Source organism: Aspergillus nomiae, assembly GCF_001204775.2.
Source record: "Aspergillus nomiae NRRL 13137 chromosome Unknown contig00225, whole genome shotgun sequence".
Lineage (NCBI taxonomy): Eukaryota > Fungi > Ascomycota > Eurotiomycetes > Eurotiales > Aspergillaceae > Aspergillus > Aspergillus nomiae.
Window position 1 is genome coordinate 23,699 of NW_015378280.1, and position 27,532 is coordinate 51,230.

A 27,532-nucleotide genomic window follows, 5' to 3' on the forward strand; every position below is an offset into this window, starting at 1 on the left:
GCTATCGTTCTTTATATATACATATATGCATTGTTTACCCAACATGTCTTGTCCACTACCAACAGCTTTTTGTTTTCATTTGTCACTTCCTGTCATCACTACCTACCGCTGATACACTTCCTAAACATCTTTCACTAGCCTCTCCTTTTTCTCTTTCATCCCTTATTCTCCTCACCTGCCGCTCATTGCATCTCACCTAGGGAAGTGATGTGACCTTTGCAAAAACTTTTGATTCACCTCATGTACAATTTTCTTGTTGCTGGGAAGGACTACTGGTGGCTAGTCTTGGGCTCTACACACCTTGTAATATAGTACTTAGATTCGGCTGTCCAGCCGTATGTTTATATATATATATATATACCTAATCACACAGGCCATAAAAGTGCTCTTTATCGAGTACTTGACATCATATTATTTTTACCTTCTTTGCTTAGGATCGACAGTTGTACCAGCTGATAAGCGTTTGATGGGAACGTTGAGCGGGTCGGGAATAACGATTGTCCGCCTTTCACAGAATTTCCATAGCAAGTGCTACTTTTGTATGCCAGTTCAACTTGTCCCTGTCTAGCACATTATCTTAATATTTGCTATGGTTATTCTGCTCCTGTGAATAGATCGCATATTAAGCACGTATTGCTATCTTCTCAGAGAGGTCGCCATACATTGGCCTGACTGGTTATCTTGGGACTGAAAATTACTCCACTCATTCGCAGCTGAACTGATCGCCGCGGAGCTATCAGGTTGTGTGACAATATCCACATAATTCAGAGTCTTTCTCTCAAACTCAACCTCAATCTTTTCTATTGCCTTTTCCTTTTCCTTTTCTTTCTTTCTTTCTTCGTTGTCTGCCCCAATGGCGGCCCAAAGGCAGGCCTCGTCCGCCTCCCAAACCCCACATATCTCGCCTGCAGAGCTTTCTTATCTCTACACATCTCTTGCTCTTCCAGGTAACCCAATTCGACCAGATGGACGCTCGGCGACACAATTTCGGCCCTTAACAGCAGAGACTGATATCCTTCCCGGAACTAACGGTAGCGCGCGTGTTGGTTTTGCGGACGGCACCCAAGCAATCGTTGGAGTAAAGGCGGAGGTAGAAAAGACATCGGTCTCGGCAGATGCGCTCAAATTGCCACAACAGACCCAGGAAGAATACGCAGGGAATAACGACAGCGAGGTAAATCAAGGATCAAGTTCAGGACATGGGTCATGGGTGCAGATGTCGATCGAGATCCCAGGGTTCCGGGATGACGATGCTTTGCCAGTTTTCTTGTCCGAGATGATGCGAGAGCCTCTGGTTGAGTCTGTATCAAGTGAGGGCTCTGGGGATGTCGGCGAGATGGCTGGTGGACTCAAGGGAAGGCTGGTGATCAACAAGCGGTGGCATTGGCGTTTGTATATTGATGTAAGGCGCTTGTTCAATTTCACTAGGCGGTCGACTCTAATGCTGTTGATTTAGGTTCTTCTTCTCTCCCAACCTCAATCATATCCGCTTCCACTACTCTCCTTAACGACCCATCTGGCGCTTCTGTCGACAAAGCTTCCGAAGTTGAAGTCCCAAGGCGAGGAGGATCCCTTTTTCGACGATGATTGGGATGCTGCAGAATACCTGTATCCACGCTCTACCTCGACGGTATCCCCTACTTCTGCCCAACAAGTTCGCCCCCCAGTAACGTTGCTCGTCGTCTCTGTGGGCGAAAACATTATCTTCGACCCAGATAGAGAGGAGATTGCTGTTGCTGATACGGTTCTGGCCATCTCTATCACTCGGGATAGCGATTCCGATAGCCTGAAGCTTGTTTCCATCCGCACGATCGACCCTCCTTCCAGGTTAACGCAACCTGGTGTGCCTAACTCGGAAAATGTGACTACGTTAGGTTCTACAGCTGCTGCCGAAGAAGCGGCCATTCTGAACCCATCCACAGGCGAGGAAGAGGTTCCGGGAGTTTGGAAGCCCCGTCGTGGAGGTGTGAAGAGAAGCACGGTTGCTCGCATGGTTAAGCTCGTGCTCGAGAAAGGTGGTGTTGGTGAGGAGGTTCTCGAGGGTCTAGAGGGCGTTCAAGTTGGGTGAATGAATTGATGCGACACTTGATTGTCCCGAATACGGATGACATCGTGCCCTAGGTGCGCTCTCTATACGTCTCCTACCACATACTCTTTGTCGGCGGAGATAGGAATACTCAGCAGAAGTATGCGCATCGCTCCTGATTCGCTACAATGTAGGAGGTCTTCTGTGCGCTTTGCGAGGATACCCTGGCTGCAGGACCCAAGGCAATTTTTTACAGTGCCGAATCGGCAGCCTGGCGGGAAAGATGAACCATCACATCAAAAGACAAGAGACATGTACATAATGAATAATACAATGCTAAGACAAAATCCAAAGATATGCAAAGCTAATCTACATAGTACGCTCTCCAGCATTGTTATACACTCTAGTCGATCAATCATCCAGCCACCCATCCAGACCCCAATATCAGCACAGTAAGAGCCACCCTACCAGATGCCCAACCATTTCTTGACAGGCCTCTTCTTTCCCTCCCAATCAACATATTCTCCATCCCCTTGCTTCGCCTCCGCATCGGCAGCTATCGGAGACTGATCATCAACCACCTCGGTCTCCGTCTTGCCCTGCTCCTCAGTCGGTTCCTCCAACCCATGAGCAATACGGTACTGTCGTCTCTTCTCCGCATCCTCAATCCGCTGGTGCCGCTTCTCCCTCGTCTGCACGGAGGTATGCTGCACATGCATGCGGAAAACAGCCAACGCCTGAGAAACGGTATCAATAGGGTGCCAAAGCAGATCCGACCAAGACGGAAGCAAATGAGCAAATGGCGACGACCGCTTAAAGTTCGTAGTGAAGGTAAACGTAGCCAAAGTCGTGAGTACGCTCTAAACAACCGATCAGCATCGACGCAAGTATTAAACCCGTAAAGCTGCATAATCCACAAAAGGAAAACGCACCATAGCAATCCAGATATGGATCCACCGATTTGTCAAAAACTTATACATAACTGTGCCCTCCGGTGGGAACATATTCGGATACTGCTTGCGCTTCTGCTCCTCCCGCTCTTTCTCCGTGAGCTTGGGGCCGTAGTTGATCGGCTCGCGGCCAAGGACTCTTCCATTGCGCGTCTGCACAACCCTGCGTGCGGGGTGCGATGGCGGCCGGAACTTGTCGGGCTGTTCTAGGACTCGCGGCTTGCTGTTGTCTGATGCGCACCGGCGGGTGGTGGTCCTGATGCGGTGGTGGGTTGCGTTTGCGCGCGAGAGGGACTGGAAGGCCCGCGTCGACGGAATTCCCCGCGGTAGGAGGAATTGTGGGATTGTGACCGGGGCCATTGCTGTGCGTGTTGTTGGGGGTGGAGTGATGGCTCTGCGGAGTTGGAACTTTTTTCCCGCTGGTTGATGCTGGTGTTTGATCACGTGATTAAAGAATATGTATGGACATTGGGGTGGATTGATGGAAGTTGAACCTTGGGTTTTAATTCCTTTCTTTGATATTGTTCTTCTAGAAACCTGACTGGAATATAGCCTGTTTCTATAGTTAAGAAGCTATGAAAAGCAGGGGCACTGTGATGCCTATGCGGTCGACCGCAAATCTCCAAGCAAGCCATGCCTTTATTCTGTATACTTACTCATTGTCCACTCGCGAACCACTTAATTATGTTACTCATTGCAAAGGATAGCACCTCAAATGGTCTATTATCACAGACCAAGTTGATGCCATGTTCTGACAGATCCACGGATGTATACATAAGGATTGCCCGGAGTTGACCACATTCCGCTCATGATAAGGAGCAAGAGAATCTGACCCTACTCTAGAGATTTTCCAAGATAGGCGGACCTCCCCCAAGATTTTAGATACTTCATTCACTCTTAGTGATGGAGTACGTTAATGTATGTCTTTCTTTCCAAATGTCTCAATATATGTCCCGGAGATGCACCCTGTCAAGTTCCTCGGCTAGGGCTCTCAATGTCATGCGTGACGATCAGTAGTTCGGAACATGTCAGACTGAACTGTAATTACAGCTTGGAGCTGTTTCAGTAGTAGTCTTTGTATCATTTGAAGTTGATTGGCAATTCAGACCCAGAGTTCTAGAACATCTAACTTGGTTCTATTGAAGAGAGAGAGGACAGTTATTTGTCATACTATGTGGTAACTATGTTTCAAGCATCTACCTGGTATGCCACTATGAGCCCAACGGGAAATACTAGATTCAAACGAGCATTCCTTTCGTACCATGTTGCACTCAGGTGGACTGCATTTCCTTAGTGTTGTTGGCTAAAGATTCTATACATGCCGAAAAAATAGTGTATGTATAGGATTCCAAGGAGGATGTTCTCTTGGTTTTACGAAATCCAATGCTGTATTGCAGCTGTCAAGGGAGGGGAGGAAGTACATCTTCTATGTAGGACTGAGACCAGAGAGATTGACACGAGGGCTCTTCGGCTTTGAAGGCTAGTACGACTAGGGGAGAAAAGGCGAAAACAGGAAGAGATGTGGAACTATATATACACTCAAAATGTTTCTAGACCACATCGTGCAAGCAGCATAGCTGAAGGTGACAGATAGATCAGTGCAGATGAAGTAGAAGTCGATTGGTTTTTTCGTGGTAGCAATTGGGCTACTGGGCTTGGATATATGTCCTGGGGATCTGATCACAGGGTTGGGATAGACATTGATTCGCCCCAGCTAGGGAAGAGGGTATCATGGGCTCCCCGTCTGGACAAGTTGTATTCATTGAATCCTCCGGTCTAGTTAGGATTTATCTTAGGTAAAGAGCGGATATAACTGCCTCAGGCTCAGGCCTCAATTCGGGCCAAAGGCGGCGGCTGGACACACAGACCAGTCACGAGAATTCTGCCCGTTGGGGGACAAATAGCAAGACAGGCATTTCCAAAGACCGGGTCCATCCATTTCCACTTCGGCCCAGTTCTCCCCGTAATCTTTTTGTTGGGTCAAACACCGTCGAGATATGAGATCATACCTATGTAAAACCGGCATTTGCGAAATGACTTTGACTGACGCTCATCGCAATAGTGCCGTAAACGAAAGGATGTAATAGGGCGTTGAGTACGGTATAAGACAGGGTTTTGTTCCCGGACAATGTAAGTATACCTTTGTAGCGGTATGAGACGTCGTCTCCCCCATAAAAATGCAGAACCAAGGAAATAAAAATAGGTGCTGAAAAAAGACACCGGTTGTTTCCCTTGTCCCGAGAGAGCCCGTTGAGTGCTGAATCATCCCGTCGCTGATTGGCCGAGGCTCGAATCACGGGAGGCCTCGGGGGCGAAGACGGCGCTTTGTACAAATTGCTGCGATCGCAAGTTTTTCTTCCTGCCTGTTTTTTCTCCCTTCAATTGATTCTCCTCAATTAGCTTTTGGGATACCCTCTTTTTGTATACTATCATTTTAACATCTTTCCAGTCTCTTTAGACTTTACTACACATATTCACAATGGCCAAGGACGCTGGTTTCGCTCCTGGTAAGCTACCTCACTCCCTGGCTGGCTGCTTCCCCGTTGTTCGTCAAGCGCGTCCCATCCTGTCATTCACTGCTGGTGTCCAAACAAACACGAATTGGTTCCTGGAATTCAGTGAATGATGGCCACTGCTGTTCGAGGAACACAATTTTCCCAACAGCTCTGTGTTCTATGTTCTCTAGACAATGAACAGTCTGCGACATTTCTCTTCCGCATCCTATTCCATTGAAGAACCAATAGTTGGATGCGCCGACAATACACAATCATTTTGAGCAACATGACCAGCTTTGACACTTTTTGTCTTCTTACTACCATCGATATGCGCGAGGCCGAACTTGAGGCCGCAGAGAAAGCAAAGCAGACGGCTAACATCCTTATTCCTCCAGGTGACTCTGCCAAGGGTGCCAAGCTCTTCCAGGTAAGTTGACATCGATCCATAGAAGACTTGCTGCGCAGTGACTAATAGTATCTATAGACTCGCTGCGCTCAGTGCCACACTGTCGAGGCTGATGGTGCCAACAAGGTCGGCCCCAAGCTCCACGGTCTCTTTGGCCGTCAGACCGGTTCCGTTGAGGGCTACGCCTACACCGATGCCAACAAGCAGGCCGGTGTCACTTGGGATGAGAACACTCTGGTATGCATTGTTCTTCCTGCCTCTGTAAATCAAGGGTCAACTAATTCCCTATAGTTCAAGTACCTCGAGAACCCCAAGAAGTTCATTCCCGGTACCAAGATGGCCTTCGGTGGTCTCAAGAAGGGCAAGGAGAGGAACGACCTCATCACGTATGTTTACCCGTTATGCTTAGCTATTACAATAACTTCTGTGCTAACTGGCTATGCTCCATCAGTTACCTCAAGGAGAGCTGTGCTTAAACTCTCTTTTTAACGTGAACAAAATTCTTTCTTCGACCCGGTTCAAGCGACTTGTCGCATCGGATCTGATACGTTCCCAGATCCTCGGCAGTTTGACGGACAGGGCATGTAATATTACTCAATACCTTGTTTACTCGCAATAGACGTGATTTTTCCTTTGTGCGCAGGATTTGCGGGTTTCATAGAAACACGTTTCCTTCACGAGCTTGTCTATGTCAGCCCATAACCTTTCCCCATTTCCGTCTCGGTGGTCATGTTTTCCAGTTCTATGTATCATGGTTAAGTTTCAGGCCGTAAGGCTGTAATGAATAAAGATATCTCCTCTCATGACGACAGTCTTCCACACTCTTCTCACGCTCTTGTTTGGACTAACCGCAGACGCCCGTTCAGTTCCCGTGATTCCACCACGTGCGTCATTGGTTCATCACGTGGATCTATGGAAATCCCGATTCGGGCGCTATGGGTTGGGCCTTTATTCCCGAGATGCTCGACGCTCACTTACCGGCCGTTGCCTTGACCCGACTCGAACGAGAAGCCCCTCAAGGTTCTTACGGTGTGAAGAGGATTTGTCTCTAGGAGCTATCATGGTCCACTTGGACGAGTCCTGTCCTATCGTCCTGGATCAGCAGTGGGAGAGTTCTGGCAAACTGGCGGTCGATCCCTACCGGCCGTGGATGTTATTGGACCGGCAGATTGGACTGGATTTCTCAAGGGAACACTCGCAACCAGTGTTTTAGTGACTAACCACGATGGTATCTTACCACTAGTCTAGAGCAAACCTACCAGAGGGTACCTGTCCCCAAGGACAGGACAGTAACTACGATGGACCTGTACGGAACAGTACGGGTCTGGAACAGGTTGGCACATGACCCCTTGGACTGTCCACCGCCATTGGCCCAGCCACCACCTGCGCCCCTCTCTTGCTCTCCCGATAAAACAACTCAAACCCCAAAGAGCGATGCGAGGGGGGGGTATCGCTGGTTCATTCTCCTTCGGTACCTGGACACGAAATAGAAAGGAACACGAACCGCATTCCTCTCAGAACATGAATGACTACCCGCAGAACACTTGATGATATCCTGTTGTTGGTTGGCTTCCAAGTTGTCAAACTAACGGCATTTACAGCGGACTGCTGATCACTGTGCCACAAACGTTTCTAATGCAAGCGCCTCTGTAACTGCTGCAAGTACTCCGTATCTACTACCTACCCCGGGAAAGCGAGCGTGACTTGTCGCAACCCAGTTAGTCGGCCGCTCCGTCCTCAGGCATCAAGGCCTCGTCCGCTGGCATCTAACTCCCTTTCGCATTCCCATGTCTTGCGTCTGCCCATTCCTGTACCTTCGTTCTGACCTGCAGACTACTCTTCGTTACTTGTCTTTTCCTACCTACCACCTGTTTACCTTCTCCCCGCCACTTATCGCGACAGCGCATAAGACCGATCCCGCCTCGTCTTAGTGCGCTTGCGACTAACCCCTCCACAAGCTATCACCTCACCGCGACAATCTAGGAATTGTTTTCGTCCACTCAAGTCGTCGCTTCAGCGTCGCAACGATTGAAGTGGCTTTGATAACTTCGTATAGGTTGTGCGCAACGCCGTCCACCATGTTGGATGAGCTGGATAACGTCTTTGACGAGCATCCCTCATTGGATGCGTCGCTCGAAGACTTTGAGAATTCAAATAATGCCCACCGTTCTCCGGTGTTTGGTCTACCGTCACAACATTCAGGATTTCGGTCAGAGGAATCCGACGTGGAAGAAGATGACATGACGCCTAACGGGGAGCGCTGGTCACCCCCAGGGTTTCGGAGGTATGACTACGTCCAAGGCAGTGGGTGGTACCGGCATCAGCCCTATCTGCGCAAGGTCGATCAGGACCGTTTGGGACTAAAGCCCACTGTGGGGTTAAGTCCATCGCAATCGCGAGAACCCAGTCCGCAATACGAAGACGCTCTGGAGGACCCCATGACTGGTAAAAGGAGCAGTTCTACTGATACAGGGGACCTTACGATCGCTGCCAATGTTCCACTGCCGATGGACGCAGACTCACCGCATAAGGTTCGGTCACCTAGCCCACGCCGGGTGCCGGAGACCAGTCCCGCCCCGGAAGGACTGGAGTTTGGCTCGGATAATAATCTAAGCAATTGTAGGCTTTATCTCGGTTTGAACCCTGTCCAGCATGCTGGCGCGGGATACTAACGAGTGGGCCTTTCTCAAGATATCCGGTTCGCTGTGCGCGCAGAGGTTCAGCAGCGCGAACCCTTTGTCGCACTCTTTAGTTACTTGCGATCCAAATTCGATAAGATCACTAGCTCCAAATCCAACACCACCATTTCCATTCTGGTAGCCCTACTATCCATAGTCTTCATGCGCGCTTTGTTTTTACCCAGTGTACCGCAAGCAATTCCTGACCTGGTGAAATTGTCGGGCTTTGCGCGGTCTTTTGAGCCTCTGATATACTATTCAGAGAATGGCGTACAACAGATAGGGACGTTGCAGGAGACCGGTGTTGCTGTCTGGGATCTGAGTGAGTCTGTTCGCGGTACCAATATGACCAGTGCGCCGATCATAGTGCGCCAGCTGGATGAGTTGTCCGAGTCCCTGAAGTCGCTGTCTTTAGAGTTGACGCGCTTTTTCGCCAATGTGGACTCGGACGTGGACTCAATCTTACTTGTCATGGATTGGGCCAAACGGGAGCTGGAGACATTGTCGTCCCAACCACCCAGTACGCTACCGTCGATCATGCTTGACAATATGCACGATCTTCTGGCGCGACTCGGCACGCTAGAGCGCATCACCGTCTCGGATGGGGATGGTGTTGGTGGCGAGCTAAACACTCCGACCACCTTTGGCCACGTTGTAACCGCGTTGTTCGGTCAGACATCGGCCCAGCGTACGCGCTCCACCCTCACACGGACCTTCACAGAGTTCCTGTCGGTACTTGAAGAGTCCATTAACAGCGAGTTGACACACTCAACTGCGCTTTTCGCGCTATTTGAATCTATCGATCGCCAGTTTCTCAATATTCAACGCACGGTTGTGCGTGAGTCAGATGCCCAAGAGCGTGCTGAAGGTGAAATGCTCAGCTCTCTTTGGACCCGTGTTCTTGGGCCTGACGCAGCCGTTGTGCGGAAGTATGAGAAGAACAAGCGGCTGCTCGCTAATGTCCGTAGCCGGACGGTCGCCAACAAGCATCTCCTCATGGATCACCGCGGCCGGCTCCTTACTCTTAAGGTCAACCTGGAAACTCTGCGACGAAAGCTCGTCAGTCCACTCGTCCGACGCAACGATTCCGTGAGCTTTGCTGGTGCTATTGATTCAAGTGGTGGTCGGAGTAATGGTCGGATGCTAGGGCCGGTCGAGGCTGTAATAGAAGGCCAGATTCGTGGCTTAGAGGGCAGCTATGATTACCTTCGGTCTGTCCGGGAGAAGCAGAAAGCCAAGTTAATGGAGATGGTATATGGATCAGGACGGAAGCTACCGACCCACTCTATGCTTGCCGACGGATCAGATGACGATACCATCGAAGGGATTTGAGAAGGCGGCTGAGATCTTGTATTCGTCGCAGCGTTCCCTCCATCGCTATCCGCATTAGCCTGGCTTTCCTTCTCTCACATATTTTACATTGTACTTCATGGCGTTAGCCCGTCTCTACGCTCATTTGGGATTGGCGTCACGGTTTACTACTCATGCTCGGTCTGCTCTGGTCTGATCTGCTTCTGTGTCTCGACTATTTGGTGGCTGGCGTCTACAACTGCGGTACTAGGTCATCGCTTCTCTCATTTCCTTCTCTGCATTGACCGGCGAAAGCGAGGCAAAAGCGATAGACGCGTTGGTTGACCATTTCTGTGCTTTCTGTGACTTCTTCTCGGAGCCTTAACTAAGGACGATTGCTTGGGTGTTCATTGATCTAATCCTTGTTTATATTCTGTTTCTCGGGTTGGTGGATGATTGGAAGGCATTTCGTGGTGTATGGGCTTGTCATTACTTTTCAATTAAGCCAGCTCTCCTTTTCCGGCCCATCCCAAGATGCGTAACCATCTCAAATTTGAGTAGACGCGTATCGAATGTTTCGATACGTCCGGTCAGCACGTAGTGGAAAAATAGTGATTTATGCACAATCCCGTCGGCCACTAATTTCCCCGGCCCGGAATGTTTTGTATTGATTCCGCATCGGAGTAAGTCATCCCATTTACCTGCTTCCACCCTGGTAATTAATTCCACCGCGCCATTCGGGGTGCATTTTATATCGACATGCGCCTCTTGGCCACAGGCAGGGCGCTGCGGGCCACCAGCAGCAGATGGGCAATCAGCAGGAACGTGCGCATTCCGTTCTCGCATGTCTCGCACATCTCGGACCCTCTCCGCAGAACCTGGAGCTCAACAACGGCGCTCAGAACGCAAGGGTCGACGAATCCGGATCAGAAGCCAGATCCTCTGGGTTCCATAAAGAAGCCATCTTTAACAATTGAAGATAAATCTTACCCCACAGACCAATGGACCAACACCCCCGATACGATCCTCTCCCACGTCGGAAGACGACTCTACCTCGACGAGAACCACCCCCTCGCCATCACCCGGAAGCTAATCGAAAGTCAGTTCCCGGGTCCCGCCTACGGAAACTACCACGAGAAGAGTCCCGTTGTCACGACCGCGCAGAACTTCGACGTCCTCGGGTTCCCGCTGGACCACCCCGGCCGTAGCCGCACAGATACCTACTATGTCAATGACAAGACCGTGTTGCGAACACACACCAGCGCGCACCAGCAAGCATACTTCCAACAGATCAACCGGAATGAGAAATCGCGTCCCGAAGAGGTTGGGTACACTGTTGTTGCGGACGTCTATCGCCGGGATGCTATCGATCGTAGCCATTACCCCGTTTTCCATCAAATGGAGGGCGCCATGTTGTGGAAACGGCCCGACATTGAGCCATTAAAGGCTGCGAAGGAAACAGCCGCCAGGATCACGGACGATCTCAGCCGCATCCCGACTCACGACGTCGCCGTCGAGGACCCCAACCCCACCATTCACGCAGAACGCAACCCACTCCAGGCAGAGCACCACAGCGCGGAGGAGGTCGAAGCCATCGCGGCGCACCTCAAACGCTCCCTCGAGCGAATGGTGATCAAGATCTTCACCGAAGCCAGCAAGGCCGCCGCGGCCGCCGACGGCAACAACGCTGCCGAACAGGAACCGCTGAAGGTCCGCTGGGTGGAGGCTTATTTCCCCTTCACCAGCCCGTCCTGGGAACTCGAAGTCTTCTGGCAAGGCGACTGGCTCGAGATCCTAGGCTGTGGTGTCATCAAGCAAGAGCTGCTGATCAACTCGGACGTGCCAAACCGCATCGGATGGGCCTTCGGACTCGGCCTCGAGCGCATCGCCATGCTCCTCTTCAACATCCCGGACATCCGACTCTTCTGGTCCCGCGATGAGCGTTTCCTCTCCCAGTTCAAGGCCGGCCATATCTCCCGCTTCGAGCCCTTCTCCAAACACCCCGCCTGCTACAAGGATGTCGCCTTCTGGCTGCCTTCTGCGGCCGTAAGCGGCGGTAGCGCTGCCGGCGGCGCCATGCCAGTCCACGAGAACGATATCATGGAGATCGTCCGTGGTGTTGCAGGCGATCTGGTCGAAGACGTCCGACTTATCGATGAATTCACGCACCCGAAGACCGGCAAGAAGAGCATGTGCTACCGGATCAATTACCGCAGTCTGGAGCGCACCTTGACCAACGAAGAGACTAATGACCTCCATGATCAGGTCCGGGAGAAGCTTGTGGGCTTGCTGGGCGTTCAGTTGAGGTAATCAGATTCAAATCGGCATGTTGTGGCATGGGGCATGGATCCTTGTATAATATCCCACAGTTCTTTCATGATTGGTCCCAGTGTACCTTTATCTGTACAGTATTTGGAAAATAAAAATTTCATCTCGACTTCAAGGTTGATCTTAGTGTATTATTTACTTGATCTTAATGCCGAGCTGTAGGTGTGTTGGATATATTTTTGTAAACGGCTAGAGTAAATCCTTGATACTCAATTAAAAATGAAACAAAAGACCATGTCTACTAGTAGCTTTGTGAGAACCGATTGGATATAGATGTATTATCGATGCGAACAGAGTTATACAAACACCGATATATATGAATTATCTCTGTAGGAGGGCATGAAAGGGCATCTGCAATATGGACCCAGGGCAAAAAGCGTTGAACTATATCAATTAAGACACCGTTGTGCTTGTTATCGCTGTCGTTGAGGAAACGGGAAGATACCCAATGCTCTTGCACATATTTCATATCGAAGTCTACACTACCGCCAAGGTCACCCAAAGGCAAAGGAAAAGAATAGACAGAAAATATAGTAATGACCGATCCAGTCAATCATCTATTAATGTAGATCATCATGACCCGTTACCGAAACGACCCAGCCCAACGAACAAGCAAAGCAAGGAAAGGAAAGGAAACCCAATAATCCAATGCCGTGCAAGTAGCTCATATCCAAAAAATTGCCAATCAGACCACCTTTTTTGTAGAATGACAAGACCAAATCATTGCATGTATTATACAGATATAATGTCATATAGTGAGAGGTGAGGGGTGAGTTTCAAACGCCTGACATGAACACGAAAAAAAAAAAAAGATAGGAACCACGAAAGGAGGGCAGACCATAAGCCTTCCGGTCGTATGCAAACAAAATAGCCGGTGTATCATACACATGCATTCATAGAGAAAAGACGTGGTATCACGGTTACCGCAATTGGTAATTCCTCGTCATGATGAAAGGTATTCGGTATATTATACAGGTAGAATAAGAGAGGTAGTGAGGTTGCGTTTAGAGGAAATTGAGGATGAAGTATTTGTATGGGTGATTGATTTAGTCGTTCTTGACAACGCCGACCTTGGCAGCCTGGAAAGGTTTCTCGTTAGTCTCGTGAACCCCATAGACGTTAGTAGGACAGGGAAGGGGCTGTGCTTACTCTCAAGACACGTCCGTTCAGCTTGAAGCCCTTGCTCTGAGTATACATGATATCACCGTTCTCCTTGCCCTCAGCCTTGGCCATGAAGGTAGCCTCATGCATGTTGGGGTCGAACTTCTGCGTGTTGCCATCTTCAGCAGGCTCGCTGGGATCAAACCTCTCCAGACCGTGCTTCTTGAGGGCATTCATCAGAATGTTCTGGGTCATCTTCAGGCCGGAGACGAGGTCCTTAATGTCCTTGTGTTCAGGCTCATTGGAGTTGAGCTTGGCCTCGGGCACAGCCAGGAGGGCACGGTCGAAGTTGTCAATGCTCTCGAGAAGATCAACGGCAAAGCGCTGGATGGCGAAGTTGCGCGCATTGTCCATATCACGCTTGGTGCGTTCCTGGAGGTTGAGGAAGTCTGCAACGGAGCGGACATACTTGTCCTGTAGCGTGGCGGGTTAGCGGAGCTGTGAAGAACAGTTTTTGTATGTATATACATATGTAAATGTATGGATGTAGCTGGGAAGATAATCAAATCATCAGGAGCATATTGATTGCTTTACCTTCAAATCAACAACCTCCTTCTCCTTCTTTTCAAGCTCCTTACGAATGGCATCCTCGGGGTTCTGGGACTCCGATTCAGCGTTCTCATTCTTCTCCTGCTTGCCTTCCTCGGCCTTGTTCTCTGTGGAGTAGTTGCGCAAGCCAGGCAAAGGAGCAAATGGACGAAGGGTTTGCGGCTGGAATTGTGACGTGCGGCGGAGCGCCAGTGGTGCTGAAGACGTCGAACGGACGGAAAGGAGAGAGCGGGCGGCCTGGGCCTGTCTGAGGATGGTACGTTGGAACATTGTGACGGAGGTATTTTAAGAAAGGGTGAGCAATTGCAGGAGAAGGAAGTGATATGGAGCTGTCGTGCTGAGAGGATGGGAGAGTCGGCGATATCGCCAGAAAAACAGATATTTCGGCATAAATCACCTGACCGCCTTGGCTGGCTAGGAGGAAAATCCTCGGGCCGATGCGCCTTTGGTGTCCTCCATGCGGAGTTACTATGTGGTAATTGATAGTGTAATAGAAATGCTGTGCATGTACTTTAGGGCCCCAGGCTACATTCATAACCGATGCGTTGTCGTTGCCAAGGGAGGCACATGAATAATCATGGTGACATGTAGTCACAAATCCGTTCGGACAGAAGGGACTCCAACTCCGCGGCTTCTTCGGATGCAGTCGAAGAATATTTCAGACTACGAATTGTGCTTTGTAACATCCATATGAAATATTCTCTTGTCTATCTACTGACCAATGGGTGAATCAGAAGATAAATAAAGTAGGGACGGAAAGAGAAGAGTAATTATAGTTAGACGTGAAAAAAACAAGGAGGTATATAATAATAAATAGGCGAAGAATTACCAGGAAATGATAAAATCAAGACGGCGTGGAAGTGAAGGTATATACACGGACATTATCCCCCCCCTTAAAAAGCCAAACCGACCGCGGACCGACGATATGTCGTGTAGTAATTGTGATCGAATTCGTCATATCCGTTCTGTGGATGCTGATGCTGCTGTTGGCCTTCAAAGATCGTTGGATAGATGGCAGGATCATCCGCTTGTTTAGGTGTATATGGACGAGAAAAGCACATAGGCACGTCTAATTCCTTTTGCAGCCGGGGATCAATGTGGGACGGACGAGCTGGGGTGGCTGCTATAGTATTGCTGGATAAAGATGGGGTAGTCTTGAAGCCACCCGTTAGGCTGGTCAGGCTTGAGGTAATGGTGGATCCACTAAGGGTACGGGAGCGGATGCGGAAGGGATTTTTGTCAGTGAAAGTGGACTTCCAAGGGGATGTGGAAGAAGAGAAGGGTGAGGCCTTGTTGCTTGACTGGAAGAGCCATTGAGTGACACGGCCGGATCGGGTGGGTGTTGTTGTTGCTGAGTTAGGATTACGATTCTCGGAAGGAGTGGTCGGTGGCCGGGTCTCGGTCGGTGTCGTCGGGGGTCGTTGAGTGGTGCCAGATGAAGGAGAATCTTCCACTGGGATAGGGGGCAATGGCCTGTCCTGCAGGTTGGTGCTGGTGGTGTTTGTAGGAGTCCTAGGGGGTATGGTGACTCTGCTTGCTTGTGGCTCTTTGTAAGACTCCCGATTCGATACTACCAATCCGCAACCATTGGGTGTGTCCAGCATAGTGTGACCAGGATGATGTTGACTTGCAGTCGGATCTTTATCTGCATGTGAGCGGGTAGAGAAGTGGGGGACGAAGGGGTTATTGGAAGGAATTTGTTTGTCCATGAGCTGTTCCATAGTAGCTAGAGAGGATCGCCGGGATCCAGAGCCAACAGGTTTCCGCACCAATTGAAAGGAAGAAGAAGGTCGGTGGGATTTGGCGCGGGATATACGGGAGACATCAGCGCATGTTCTCAGAGTGCGCGAAGGCCGGGTAAGTACTGGGCATTCTTCTTCTACTTGAAAGGTATCAAACTCGGGAAGATCTGGCAGTCCATTGCCGGAGGCCTCGAAGCTCAGCTCTAGGGGACGAAATTGCCCAGGCGAAAGGAGGATAAAACTATCGGGATGGAATCCCCTGGGAGAAGTTGCGAAGCTGGAAACTGTTCTGAATTCCGAGGGCCCGCTGATTCGTAAAGGAGCAGTTGACTTTCTCTTGAAAGCGAGACTCGCTCGTTTGGGCCTTTGCGATGACAGCCTACTATCCAGCTCCAGTGATGGAGTGGACGATGTCCAGGCTGGAGCACTTGGCCTGGGGAGAGAACTGTCGACGGCGAGCTTCATCGGGGGAACGAGATGAGGCTGCGTATGACATACTTTCATCTCTCGCTCGTCACCTAAGATAAGAGAATGGTCAGTAATTTCCTATGGTTTTGCCGCAGGCAATATGTTCAGCAGGTATATTAGGTATACATACCTTTTCGCTTCAGAGACTGTTGGTGGTGGAAGCTTTCGTCATCGCCCCCCGAACCCGGGCAGAAGAACAAGCAGGACGAGATCCAGCCAGCGCATACCGACCCTGCTTGTTCAATTGCCCGCTTCATGGCTACCAGTGGTTCCAAGCCGTTGGTCCATCATCCAGTGGGGTCCCAACCGTACGGAAAGAAAGAGAAGGGAAAGAATCAGATCCAAGAGGGACAGGCAGGGCACACCGGGCAAAAAGCCCCAAGTAAAAAGGGACCCCAAGCCGGTGGACAACAATCAGCTCTTAGGTGGCTGGCATAAAGCAGCACTGAAACCCTTGTGACCAACCCCGCGGTGGTAAGAATATGGGTCAGAAGCGAATCGGATACGGTCTGTCCCTTTGTGCTTATGCATTGTGGGCGACGGTCAAAGTATGATGAGTTGGATTGATAAGACCAAAGAGATGAGAACAAAGAGGTACCAGACCAAACGGAGAGTCTCCTGACTCGTCACGTTGCCTTGATTGGATCCCCTCCTCGACAACGTGTCTGAAGCGGTCGATCTGCGGCGTGCTGACCTGCATGTGATTTGTTGGTTATCACGGCGCTAAACGATTTGGCTTCCCTGAGGCACCTAGGGTGGGCGCCTAAGGACGCACTGCCATTTGCCCCATCGAGCTTTTGCATTTGAAGGTGCATCCGTCGAACACGTTTCGCCAGTCACAACTCTCACCCCCCAAATGACGTGTGATTGTTGTGGACATTGGACAGGATGGTGCCATGTTATCACAGAAAATGGGCTGTCTCACCCAGTCTCTTGCCGAAGGAGCGGCGCATGGTCAGTGGTTGACATCTATACCCTAAATTTACTTTTATCTGGTTTCGTGCTATTTATATATGATTTCATCAGGCACCAAGAAAGAAAAGTACCCTATGCCTCCGAAACAAACCAACATGGGGTAGAAGCAGAAGAACAAGGAGTGAAAAAAAGAAAGAAAGAGAGGGGAAACAAAGAAGAAAAGAAGAGAAAAAAGTAACAACCGAATAATATAAACCTATACACCGAAAGTTGGAAGTAAAACATAACCCAACCCAAACCATGCATATATGCAGCGAGGATCACTCTTGTCATTGACCCCAAACGTTCTCCTCCTCCAACCCTTCATACGACCACCCTGGGGTCTTTGATTCATCGTTGGCTGTGTCCTCATCTCCCTCGGTCGGCTGCCTTGCGCGTTCACTGGGGGAACCAGAACCCTCACTATGTGTGATCTTAGACTGCTCGCTCAATGGGTGGCCGGATGGCGTCCTGGAAATTAAAGTTATATCAGCCCTAGGACTACGGTTTCAAATAAGAAACACTTACTGGAAATATCGATGTTCTGGCTCTAACAACGCGGAACCAGTCATTCTCTGGTGCTCAGATCGTTCTTTCTCTTCGGCTTCTCGATCTTCAACTACAAGGTCAACTAATTGGCTGCGGTGTGAGTTTTGAGAAGTAGAAGAGCTCGGACCCCGCTGAAGAGGAGCCCGATTTTCAGTACGCTGCCTGGGTGATTTGCCCCGTGTGCTGTCACCCTTTGCCTGCGTTTCTCCGCCGCCGGGCGCACGCACTTTTCGGTGCTTGCGGGACTTCTTCACTACTTCTGGTTGTTGCGAATCTTGGTAGCTGAATGGAACAGCCAAACGCTGATCTTGTGGCACCTGATTTGCCGTTATCACCGGATACTGGGCGACGTTAGCGCGTGGAAGTTCTTTAAACAAAGCTGGTTCACGTACATTCCAGTCACCAAACTCCAGCGCTCGAGCCTTGGTGAACAGCTGTTCATCTCCCTCGTCTAGTGTCGACTCTTCAACATCACTGGGCGAGCGGAACCGGTCCACGAGACTGCCCCGTCTACTTGATTCAGCGCCACCAAGTAACGGTGTGCGACTATTGATTTCACCCGGTGTAGGGATCCAGTACTTGCCCTTCCCTCCGCGCTCGTATCGCATGCCGTGCATCATCCGTCTTACCCGAGACTCGGATTCAGCATGCGCCATAATGTGGTCTCCAGAGTCGAATAACCTGTATGCATAATTATCGCCTCGCAACGTCATCTTTGTGTCCTCGATTAGGTCTCTGATGCCAAAGGCATCCCGCAGCGCATATATTACTGGCAGCCGCGCGGAGGAGATGGTTGGGTCAGCATAATCATGCCAGGAGAATGCATACCAATGAGTAACCGCAAATATAGGCATTTCGAAGCAGATCAAGGAATCCTGAATTGCAGCGGCGAGATTGTCAGGAGTGTACCCCGCGACACCGTTGGATAAAGCCCCGAGCCACTGCAAGATGGACAAGAAGAAACCTTGCCAATAGGAGGCAAAAATAATGAGTTTGACGCAAAGGAACTTTGGCACGGGACGGAATGGGGCCAGGTCATTGTGAAGGCAAACCCAAAACATCGCCAGCGAGTACAAACTTATCGTGACGCTAACGTTATACACAATCCCGGTCCAGAGGTAACCAGAGGTTAACCCCAAGTAACCTTCCTGGTAGCTATCTGTGGCTTTCATAACGATAGATACGATAGCCAGGATTGGCTTTAGCCATGTATACTGGAGGATACCGCGCTTCACGGCCAGGAAGGTGTGCGGATCGGAGATGTCGAGTTTGGGCAGGAAATGGTTCAGCGGCCAGGCATGTTGTACTGGAGGACGACCGTGGGTCATGATGATCAAGGACCGCTCGCCTCCGAGAAAATTGATGAGTAACTGGAAGAAGGTGTAGATAGTAAAGGCCTGAAGGTGACTCGTCAGCAATGTTCATAGCTGCCTAATTCGCCAGTTATACCTCATAAACATCGCGAATAGGATCCAACCACAGAGACGCCTTCAGCGATACAATGCTTGTCCAGGAAGCAGCCGCATATATAGGAACCCTGATATGTTTAGCTCAACGCTGATCCTCCACAACAATGCGACAACTGACATCAGAAGTATACGAACAACATATCGTTGGAGGAGCGGTTTTCGATAGTTTTTCCTTATCGTTATACATCAGTGCAAGATCGAGATGACCAAAATAAATTGGTGTCCGTACGTTTGTAGCCATATTGACCTTTTGAGGTAAGAAAATAGATGTTAGCAAAAGCTATCTCATATCGGGCGTTGCATAATGCGGGGAAGGGTATGCTCTCACAGAAGCGACAAAAGTGAAGCCACCAGGGACGAAACACCGGAAACAATCACCACAGCTTTCGCTAGGCTAGAGCCTGTACCTCCTGAGGATGACATGGTGACTGCTGCCAACAAGACTCGCGGTTCTCGACCGCGTGTACTTTTAGGTTTGCGTCCACCGGTAAAGCATTCCGCACCTTAACGAGAGCAGCGAAAAGAACAAAGCCAAATCATACCCCGTCCAATGAACTGAAGATCGTAAAAAGCCGCCTAAAGCTCCTCCATAGACAAGGAAAGCGCTCGCATGACCAGACGGGAGGTCGTTGTGAAAAAGTTGCGTGGACTAAGAGGATCATCACCCAAGCTGTTATTACTAGTATCATTGGAGCTACTGGTTTCAGTTACGGCGGGCCCGTGACACCGCCTAAGGACGTAAGCATATGCGCCTCGCCTTATTTAGATTTATTCCGTTATCGCGACCTCCGCTGGCCCCTAAAAGTTACTTTCTTAGTTGAAATGAATTGACGTTTGCCTTGTAACTTGCTTCCCTCGTTGGTGTCCCACTATGGGACATTGTATAACCGTACCAGTATAATATCACACTGGCATCCCTTTCCGCACTCAACTCGAAAGGAGGTCGATCGTCCCGCGCCGCCATGGTCGCGGCCATCAGAGATCTTGGGATATTGTAAAATGGCTAATACGAGTCTGTTAACCTTCGGCTTAACACCGGATCCAAGCTTCAATGTGTAAGTGGCAGGTAAAACGCATGTATACTGGTAGCTTACGGCCTTATAGTTTCTTCTTCCTTGAACTCGTCGTTTCCTGCATATTGTAAGGTCACCGAACTCCGCGCAGTCCAGTGCAGGTCGCTAATTATAGATAGAGTACTGTTCTTCTTGCTTTACTTTAATCGTCTCTTTGCAACCCTCCTCTCGTACGGAATCCGCGCCTACACATGGCATTATTATCGCGCATATGTCGACATCAATGCACTTCAGATTTCTTTGCTTGGGGGACGGATCTTCTTTAAGGGTGTCCGATACCACGGTGTGAATGAGACAATATTTGTTCACGGGGGCTTTATAACATGGCGTTATTGGAGGCGATCAGTTAGGAGGACATCTCTGTACGACCTGAAACCCAATGCATACGAAACGAGGGATGATGTGCGATCAGTCGGGGATGGGGATAATGATGGTGCCGGAGACGGTGGGATGAAGGAACAAGGAGGATTGAAGGGCACAGATTCCCTTCCTTGCCGCATTACCGTCAAATTTTACGGGCTTGAGTGGTTCATATACAATAGGACACCGGCCTATGACGGTATCCTGGCAGGCTTTACCCCCACAGGACATCCAACGACCTGTACTAAGCCACAGTACCCTGGCAGCAGCTCTTTGGATGCCGAGCTCAAAGATAATTCAACTAGGAACTTATCTGTCACCGACTCTGCACCTCCGAGATCTCCTCAAGCAGGTAATACTCCAGGACGTAGTAGAACTGGCGGGGAAACAATTGGTTCTCATATTGTTGAAGGATCCAGCCAAGAAGTGGGTGATGGGCTTTCGAGGCTGCTTCGACTTCTGCCAGTGAGGCTAGTGTGTGACAAAGGGGCTATCGTGATTGGCAATGAAAATACCAGGTCCGTTCTGACAACAACCTTTGACGGCGCTACTGGATTAGTCGAAGTATGCAATGCTGGGCCACTTGATCTTTATCGGCAATCATTCTCCTTTGAATACACCCACCCTGTTGTTCAGATGCGCCCAAACCCAGACTTCAAACAGAACCAGCTTTCTGCAGCGAAGGGACTAAGTTCCACACGAAAAGACCAACCCGGGACAAAGCGCAAAAGGGATACGATTTTCAACTATCATTTCCAAAAGCGCAGAGTATGGCATAGTATTCGTGACCTTATTCCATACTTTCAGACATCTGTGGAATCCTTTCATGTATCCGAAAAGCACGAAGACGCGGGACCGAGAGCCCAAGGGGATGCTCGCCATGATGTCCGGTGGGTTGGTCTTTCTCGATACTTGGATGACACCAACCAGGATGATCACGAAGAATGGAATTCTGTGGAATATGCCAGGTTTTCTACAGTCTTGGATAGCCCTAGTATGACTATAACATATTATTGGGACATCCCTGGGTGTGTCAAGTCCCAAGGATTGCCGCAGGAATACCCTCCCCGAGAAGGAACCCCGGATATCAATGGCGCGCCACCCCCAGAATGGGGCATTGACGTGAAGATCGAAGGAGGCAGTATTAATTACGGGCCGTGGGCTGATCGCGAACGGGTTGGCTTGCAAAACATCTTCTTTCCCAATTCCTACCGAAACTCCCAACCGGCGGAGCTTTAACCGCAGGCGATCTGAGACAGAATTCTGTCTTTAAACTGCGAGTGGAGACTACCGATGAACTGACGTTACGTATTCCAACAAGGGAACCTTCCAAAGACTGGCAGTGGAAAGGTCGCGCTGATGCAATACGAGGTGCATCTAAAATGAAGAAGCAACAGCGAAGGCGACAGTCGAGAGCTGCAGACAGTGATAAGGGTCATGTTAGCCCCGAGATTCGGCCTTTTGGGTGGCTGTCTCTCCGCGTGACTGGCGACTCGACGATAACCTACTGTATGGATATGGTGGCTTCTAAAGTTGGTTATTTCAATCAACTTGTTCTAGACCTTCGAGACTCAACAATGTCATCAAGCGTCAATCATGCAGTGCTATGGCAATGTCCTCAGCAACTTATTAAATGTGATCTTTCAGTTCCTCTTACGTGGAACGATCTGCGTACGTGGAAATTTGATGTCGAAAGTCGTGACATGGAGTTGTTTCTTTTGCGAGACCACATCTTTCTCTTGACGGATCTTGTTGCCGATTGGGCATCCGGCCCTCCAGCAGAATACTACACATTCGTGCCATTCATCTACAAGTTGAGCCTTTCTTTTGTAAACCTACAATTGTTTGTGAATGTCAATGACATGAATATCATCAGTAACCCATCTGATCTGGACGACAATCGCCTACTGGTGATCAAGGGCGAGAGATTGACCTCTGATGTTCTGATCCCTTTGAACAAATATAAACCAGAGCACAATACCGTGAGCTTCAATGTCCGTCTTCAGGATGCTGGTATAGATTATTTGAGCCCGTTGTGGGATACTCTTCACACTTTCATGCAAGGTAAATCGGCCGCCACGCTAGAGACGATGTCCATTGAAGGGTCTTACAGCTATTACCTTTCTACCTCGTCTGAGTTGACCGACACTTTATTCCTAAATATCGAGGGTTTATCCCCTAAGCTTTACTTGTTTGGATTCTTGATTCGTTCATTTATGACAATCAAGGAGAATTACTTTGGGGAAGAAATGCATTTCAAGACTCTCGAAGAATTCCAGGACCTCGCCTACGCGAAGGAACCCTCGGAGTCACACAACGGAATCAACCCTAATAGGAAATCGAACGATCTGGATGTTATAGTGCATGTAACCGTGGATAGTCCCTGTGCTCTGCTCCCAGAAAACTTGTATGACCGCCTGAAGTGCCTAAGGCTCACTGCTCCTTCTTTGGAGATCGACCTGCGATTTACCAACTACTACATGGATTTGGAGTTTTCAATCGCTCCTTTAAAAGTCGGGCTGGAGTCCCACCTGGCAGACAAAACTGCCAGGATATCTGACTCCCAACTTTTCATCGATGGAGTTTCTGTTCATGGTCATCGCTTGTTTGGACTCCCCCCTGCCGAGCCAACGTATCTCTGCAACTGGGATTTCAAGCTAGGTCGAGTGATTGGAGAATGCTCGACGGAGTTCTTATCCTGTTTAGGGCCAGCATTGAAGAGTTTTGACTTCTCTTTCGATAACGAAGAGAATGCTCTGCATCCATTATTTCCCCTTGCTCTACACGACGTTACGTTTCTTAGAGCGAAGATCGGTATGATTCATGTCTCTGTGCTTCTAGACAAGGCAGCCTTCATACTGAGCTCTGGGCCGGTGACAACGACATTTAACGACTGGACAAATGCCAAATTTTCAAAACGGATGAGTCTTCTTGTTCCTGAGCTCGTTATCGCTGCAGTGGATAATGAACTCGTTGGTCGACTGGGGAGTCCAAACAGCCCTGAGGTGGCTCCTTTAGCGCTCTTTGAGACAACGATCAAGCTGAGAATGGCTCAGCGAAAGAACGACATAGTGGAAAGCCGAAAATTACAGCAGGAGCACATCAAAGTGCATGATCAAAGGACACAGAGAACACCATGGCTGTTATTTAACTGGGAGGAAGTTGATCCTGATTCAACGCACCTTAATGATGATCACTTCACCCTACCGACTATTGCTATACCTGCTATGCCCGAACCTGTTCTTAGACACATGAGCATGAGACACCTATCCACAAAGAGAAGTGTATTCTCCGACGGCAGCAGTTTCACAAGCTCCGAAGGTTTCCTTGTCTCCTCAGATGCCCCAAGCGTGCAACGTGGACGCAGAAGAGGAGACCGTAGCACCATCTACACCTCAAGTTTGGCATCAAAAGAAGGACAGCGCCATACCTCGTTTCAGGATACAGGGCCCAGTCACACCAACCATTCGGCTGCAGAACAGAAGAATCCATCCACCATTGTTCCCAATTCGTCAAATCCTTGGGCCATGCCTGATTTCTCACTTTATAAAGTCAACCTGGATACCTCACAATTGCCCTCACGTCACATCTCTAGTGATGACATCCGCCCATATGACTTATTCGTGACAAAGTTCGATCCTCAGTTCTCGCCTTTTGCAGAAGACAAGACAACCCATACTAACTTCGCAGTCGAACTACCCAATGGTGTCCGGGGCAGTTGTACCCCCGACTTTCTTTTCATGTTATCATCCTTGATTGAAGGACTGCAAGCTAAACACCCAACTAGCATCATTGATTCGCTCCAAAAGGATGTTATATCCGACATTGTAGGTTACGAAAAGTCACTGAAAAATCCAAGGAAATCGACAAGCGTTGCAATTCGAACCCCGGTAATACTTGTGAAGCTGATAAACTTATCTGACGCCTCTAGCAAATACGAATCCGGTTTCCAGGATGAGTATAGGGTTGAGATCGCTCATTTGAAGACAGAAATCAGGACAGAAGTTGAGAGAGAGAAAGGCGATCTTCTTGCGGGAATAAGAAAAAGTTCCACCGTTCATGCCGCCGCCGAGAGTCTTTCAGTATCCGTTGAGGGTACTCGAGCTGATGCATATCAAGAAAGGGCTGAACTCACCTGCCTCTTTGGTGACATGAACTTTTGGCTTGTGACAAAGCCAATGATAAAATCGAACTTCCAGGCTCGAGCTTTCGACACTGTCACTTTCACAAAATCTGTGGAACATCTTGCTCATCTAGTTCGTCGTACAACCACAATGTTTGACTCTGTTACCTCCTCTCTACAACATAGTTCGTCCCTGGAGGACAAACGCCTACGGCTCCTTATATATTTCCTTACTCAACCAGCTACCACCATACCCGATCCCGCGTTCCTTACACGGATCTCATCCGTACTCAGAGTTGCACCTACACACTTACGACAGCACGATTCTTGGAAGATAATCTCTCGGATACGTAATGTATACAATAATTTGCACCCTCACCAGAAGGAAGAGTTGGCTTCAAGATGTCTCAACGATGATCTTTCATTGCCACCAGACGCCAGAACTACTGTTCTCTCCAACCTTGATGAATGGAGGGCTTGGGACCTGGCGCATGTTGGGAAGAGTTACGTCATGCAAAGAGTATGGAGTTCCTTCGTACCGAAAATGGAGGGTACACCAGCGCCAGCATTCTTCTCTTCCACTGTGAAGTTACTTCGATTCTCTATTGATCCCGGACCAAAGGAAAGTGATTTCGTGGTTGAGGATTTGTCGACAGTTTTATCTATCAACCCACAGGATGGGACTCCTTCGGACGCCGAGGCAAGGCCGACGAACCTGACGATTGTGCAGTCTTACTGCTCTTCTATCAGTCTCCGACTGCGATGGGAGATTCTCGAGTTAGTAGAAGGATTGTTACGGACAATGTCTACAGTGACCTTGGAATCCACTACACCAGCCCAAGGTTCGTGTACCGAGCCAAAGGAATCCAACGAGCTGCAAGTCGTGCTTGGCGCAGATGTTGGGTCCATAAATCTTGATGGTATCAATGCCAAACTTGCGTTCAATGGGCGAGGCCTGAGAAGCTCGGTTGTTCAGAAACTAGACGGCACCGGGGGTCCAGACTGTCTGAGTGCCCTAATAAGCGCGCAAGCGTGCTCCTCCGAGCTATCAGATCTCTCTAAAGTAATTATGTCATGGAAGATTGGTGACCCTCATTTGTATTGTTCGCGTGTCTCTGAGGAAAAAGAAGGAGAGCTGGGAAATGAGTGGAAAATTGCTGGCTCAAGCAAGAGACTGCGATATGATATGAGTGAAGACCCGTTGAGCCTCGCACACATTGCGGACCGACTTATAGAAGATGAAGTTCGGTATATTCATCGGCTTGTCAGCAACATAAACCCCTCGGCTCACCGATCCAGTGAGGGTATTTCAACGGCAAGAAAGCCCGTCTGCAACAAATTCCATATCGCCATGTTCTTAGGTGATTATCGACTCAGTTTCCGTATCTTGCCGTCCTTAACATACGTGATTTCTGGAGAAGTGGCACGCACATCTATGGCACCGACTATGGGATCAAAAGTTGAAGTGGATTTCGACTTAAAAAGAAATTTGCACACCTTCCTGTCCAACAACGGCAATGGATGGCACCCTCTATCGGTGTTAGAAATACCACCTATCAACGGTCGAGTTGTTGCGAACATGTCTTCAGTCCGTATGGATATGGAGGTTGACGTTACAATTGAGCTCATCCAACTAGAGGCCAGCGCTGTACGAAGCCTTCTGGGCGCCTTAACAAAACCGGAATTTTCTCATTTAATGTCCGATCTTAAACAAAATATGGAAACTCTACAACTGCATCTAAACGATGCTCTTGCTCTTGATAAAGGACCCCCACGACAAAAGGAACCCTCAAGTGGTCACAGTGTACTGTATAAGGCGCGCATGACAATGGCAGGCACGAAGATCCATGCCAGTGCTCCTGCTATCAATGGGAAAAAGTATTCGGCAGACATGGACATCAGTCTTGGGATGATACGCATGCACCTCAACAATGGCCTGGAACAAGGGCACCCCATGGAACACCCAGACTTCCACGTCGACACGTCTAATATCAGCTTCGATTTACGAAAGCAGGAGGCTACAATTAGTCGCTCATATTGCAGTTTCATCATCGACGCTAAGCTCCAGGGCACTTCGATGTTACGCGAGAACGGTGAGGCCAGACGTGTATTCCATTTCAGCAGTAAAAGATTCGATGTCGAGCTATTCCCTGAGACGGCTGCGCTAGTAGTTGATATGGCAACCCACCTTCAAGAGCGCATCAAAACTTTGGATCTCTCTCATGAGGTCAGGCGTTTCAAGAAACTACGAAGACGAGGCAATGCAGTACCGAGAGTTCCGAGCATACAGGTTAATGATGACTCCCGCTCGGAGGACCTATTCAGCGCCATGTTTTCGTTAGACCTGAACTTGATTCAGGTTGGCTGGAATATGTCTACCGCTCCCCTACCTACATCTGGGCGCAAACCTGATGATTTGGTTTTCTCTATCAGGCGCCTGGAGCTATCCAATAAGAGAACCAATACTGCGAAGCTACGTATCGAAGACATGCAGCTGCAGATGGTGCCGTATTCGGGCAATAGGCGAAAGCGTTCTCTTAATTCGGCTTTATTGCCCGAGCTGGTCTTCAATGTAGCATATTCTTCATCAGGTCAGGAAGTTCGACTGGCCTTTCAGGCGGCTGGAAAATCTCTTGATATACGAGCTACGTCTGATTTTATACTACCGGGAAACATGATACGAGACTCCATTGCGGCTTCCAGCCGAATTATCCGCGAGGCTAATTCTACACTGGTGTCGAAATCCTCTGATGATAACCCCAAACCCCGCGCACTTTTTGGTAACAAACGCTTCCGCTCCGTGCTAGTAGATGTGGATTTCGCTGGTGCTATTGTGTCTCTGCAAGGGAGACATACGGGTGATCAGCAGACTCTACTGACAGCTACTCTGAAAGGAAGGAGACTGTCTGAG

General features: G+C 49.3%; 10 protein-coding genes across 10 annotated transcripts; 6 read left to right on the top strand and 4 right to left on the bottom strand.

Annotated features, from left to right (window-relative positions):
• Positions 1-853: 853 nt before the first annotated feature.
• ANOM_008306 (exosome non-catalytic core subunit RRP42) lies at positions 854-2,068 on the top strand (the record flags this gene model as incomplete). Its single annotated transcript, XM_015553562.1, has 2 exons — positions 854-1,402; positions 1,457-2,068. The coding sequence occupies 2 exons, from the start codon at positions 854-856 to the stop codon at positions 2,066-2,068; spliced, it is 1,161 nt and encodes a 386-aa protein (XP_015405069.1).
• Positions 2,069-2,490: 422 nt separating this feature from the next.
• On the bottom strand, positions 2,491-3,336 carry ANOM_008307 (uncharacterized protein; the record flags this gene model as incomplete). The annotated part of the gene is made up of 2 exons (XM_015553563.1): positions 2,491-2,886; positions 2,959-3,336. The coding sequence occupies 2 exons, from the start codon at positions 3,334-3,336 to the stop codon at positions 2,491-2,493; spliced, it is 774 nt and encodes a 257-aa protein (XP_015405070.1).
• A 1,985-nt stretch (positions 3,337-5,321) lies between these two features.
• Positions 5,322-6,562, top strand: ANOM_008308 (c-type cytochrome). Its single transcript, XM_015553564.1, has 5 exons — positions 5,322-5,483; positions 5,867-5,898; positions 5,956-6,114; positions 6,169-6,267; positions 6,329-6,562. The coding sequence occupies exons 1-5, from the start codon at positions 5,456-5,458 to the stop codon at positions 6,494-6,496; spliced, it is 486 nt and encodes a 161-aa protein (XP_015405061.1). The 5' UTR covers positions 5,322-5,455; the 3' UTR covers positions 6,497-6,562.
• A 1,393-nt stretch (positions 6,563-7,955) lies between these two features.
• On the top strand, positions 7,956-9,887 carry ANOM_008309 (uncharacterized protein; the record flags this gene model as incomplete). Its single annotated transcript, XM_015553565.1, has 2 exons — positions 7,956-8,496; positions 8,569-9,887. 2 exons carry the CDS (start codon positions 7,956-7,958, stop codon positions 9,885-9,887), a joined length of 1,860 nt encoding a protein of 619 aa, XP_015405062.1.
• Positions 9,888-10,604: 717 nt separating this feature from the next.
• On the top strand, positions 10,605-12,155 carry ANOM_008310 (phenylalanine--tRNA ligase; the record flags this gene model as incomplete). Its single annotated transcript, XM_015553566.1, has 1 exon — positions 10,605-12,155. The coding sequence occupies one exon, from the start codon at positions 10,605-10,607 to the stop codon at positions 12,153-12,155; it is 1,551 nt and encodes a 516-aa protein (XP_015405058.1).
• A 1,064-nt stretch (positions 12,156-13,219) lies between these two features.
• grpE (mitochondrial nucleotide exchange factor MGE1) lies at positions 13,220-14,153 on the bottom strand (the record flags this gene model as incomplete). Its single annotated transcript, XM_015553567.1, has 3 exons — positions 13,220-13,252; positions 13,323-13,748; positions 13,869-14,153. The coding sequence occupies 3 exons, from the start codon at positions 14,151-14,153 to the stop codon at positions 13,220-13,222; spliced, it is 744 nt and encodes a 247-aa protein (XP_015405057.1).
• Positions 14,154-14,776: 623 nt separating this feature from the next.
• On the bottom strand, positions 14,777-16,350 carry ANOM_008312 (uncharacterized protein; the record flags this gene model as incomplete). The annotated part of the gene is made up of 2 exons (XM_015553568.1): positions 14,777-16,143; positions 16,224-16,350. 2 exons carry the CDS (start codon positions 16,348-16,350, stop codon positions 14,777-14,779), a joined length of 1,494 nt encoding a protein of 497 aa, XP_015405056.1.
• A 987-nt stretch (positions 16,351-17,337) lies between these two features.
• On the bottom strand, positions 17,338-19,488 carry ANOM_008313 (OSTA/TMEM184 family protein; the record flags this gene model as incomplete). The annotated part of the gene is made up of 7 exons (XM_015553569.1): positions 17,338-17,518; positions 17,576-17,937; positions 17,989-18,993; positions 19,046-19,133; positions 19,184-19,237; positions 19,295-19,312; positions 19,394-19,488. The coding sequence occupies 7 exons, from the start codon at positions 19,486-19,488 to the stop codon at positions 17,338-17,340; spliced, it is 1,803 nt and encodes a 600-aa protein (XP_015405055.1).
• A 576-nt stretch (positions 19,489-20,064) lies between these two features.
• Positions 20,065-21,737, top strand: ANOM_008314 (putative fermentation associated protein (Csf1); the record flags this gene model as incomplete). Its single annotated transcript, XM_015553570.1, has 3 exons — positions 20,065-20,120; positions 20,170-20,205; positions 20,258-21,737. 3 exons carry the CDS (start codon positions 20,065-20,067, stop codon positions 21,735-21,737), a joined length of 1,572 nt encoding a protein of 523 aa, XP_015405060.1.
• A 143-nt stretch (positions 21,738-21,880) lies between these two features.
• ANOM_008315 (putative fermentation associated protein (Csf1)) lies at positions 21,881-27,532 on the top strand (the record flags this gene model as incomplete). Its single annotated transcript, XM_015553571.1, has 1 exon — positions 21,881-27,532. A coding segment is annotated over one exon (5,652 nt), but the record flags the coding sequence as incomplete, so codon positions are not given.

Bases quoted from the DNA above. Each gene is read 5' to 3' on its own strand.
- ANOM_008308 (XM_015553564.1), top strand. From the start codon at position 5,456: ATGGCCAAGGACGCTGGTTTCGCTCCTG. The intron at 5,484-5,866 runs GTAAGCTACCTC...TTATTCCTCCAG, and splicing joins GGACGCTGGTTTCGCTCCTG to GTGACTCTGCCAAGGGTGCC. The intron at 6,115-6,168 runs GTATGCATTGTT...AATTCCCTATAG, and splicing joins CTTGGGATGAGAACACTCTG to TTCAAGTACCTCGAGAACCC.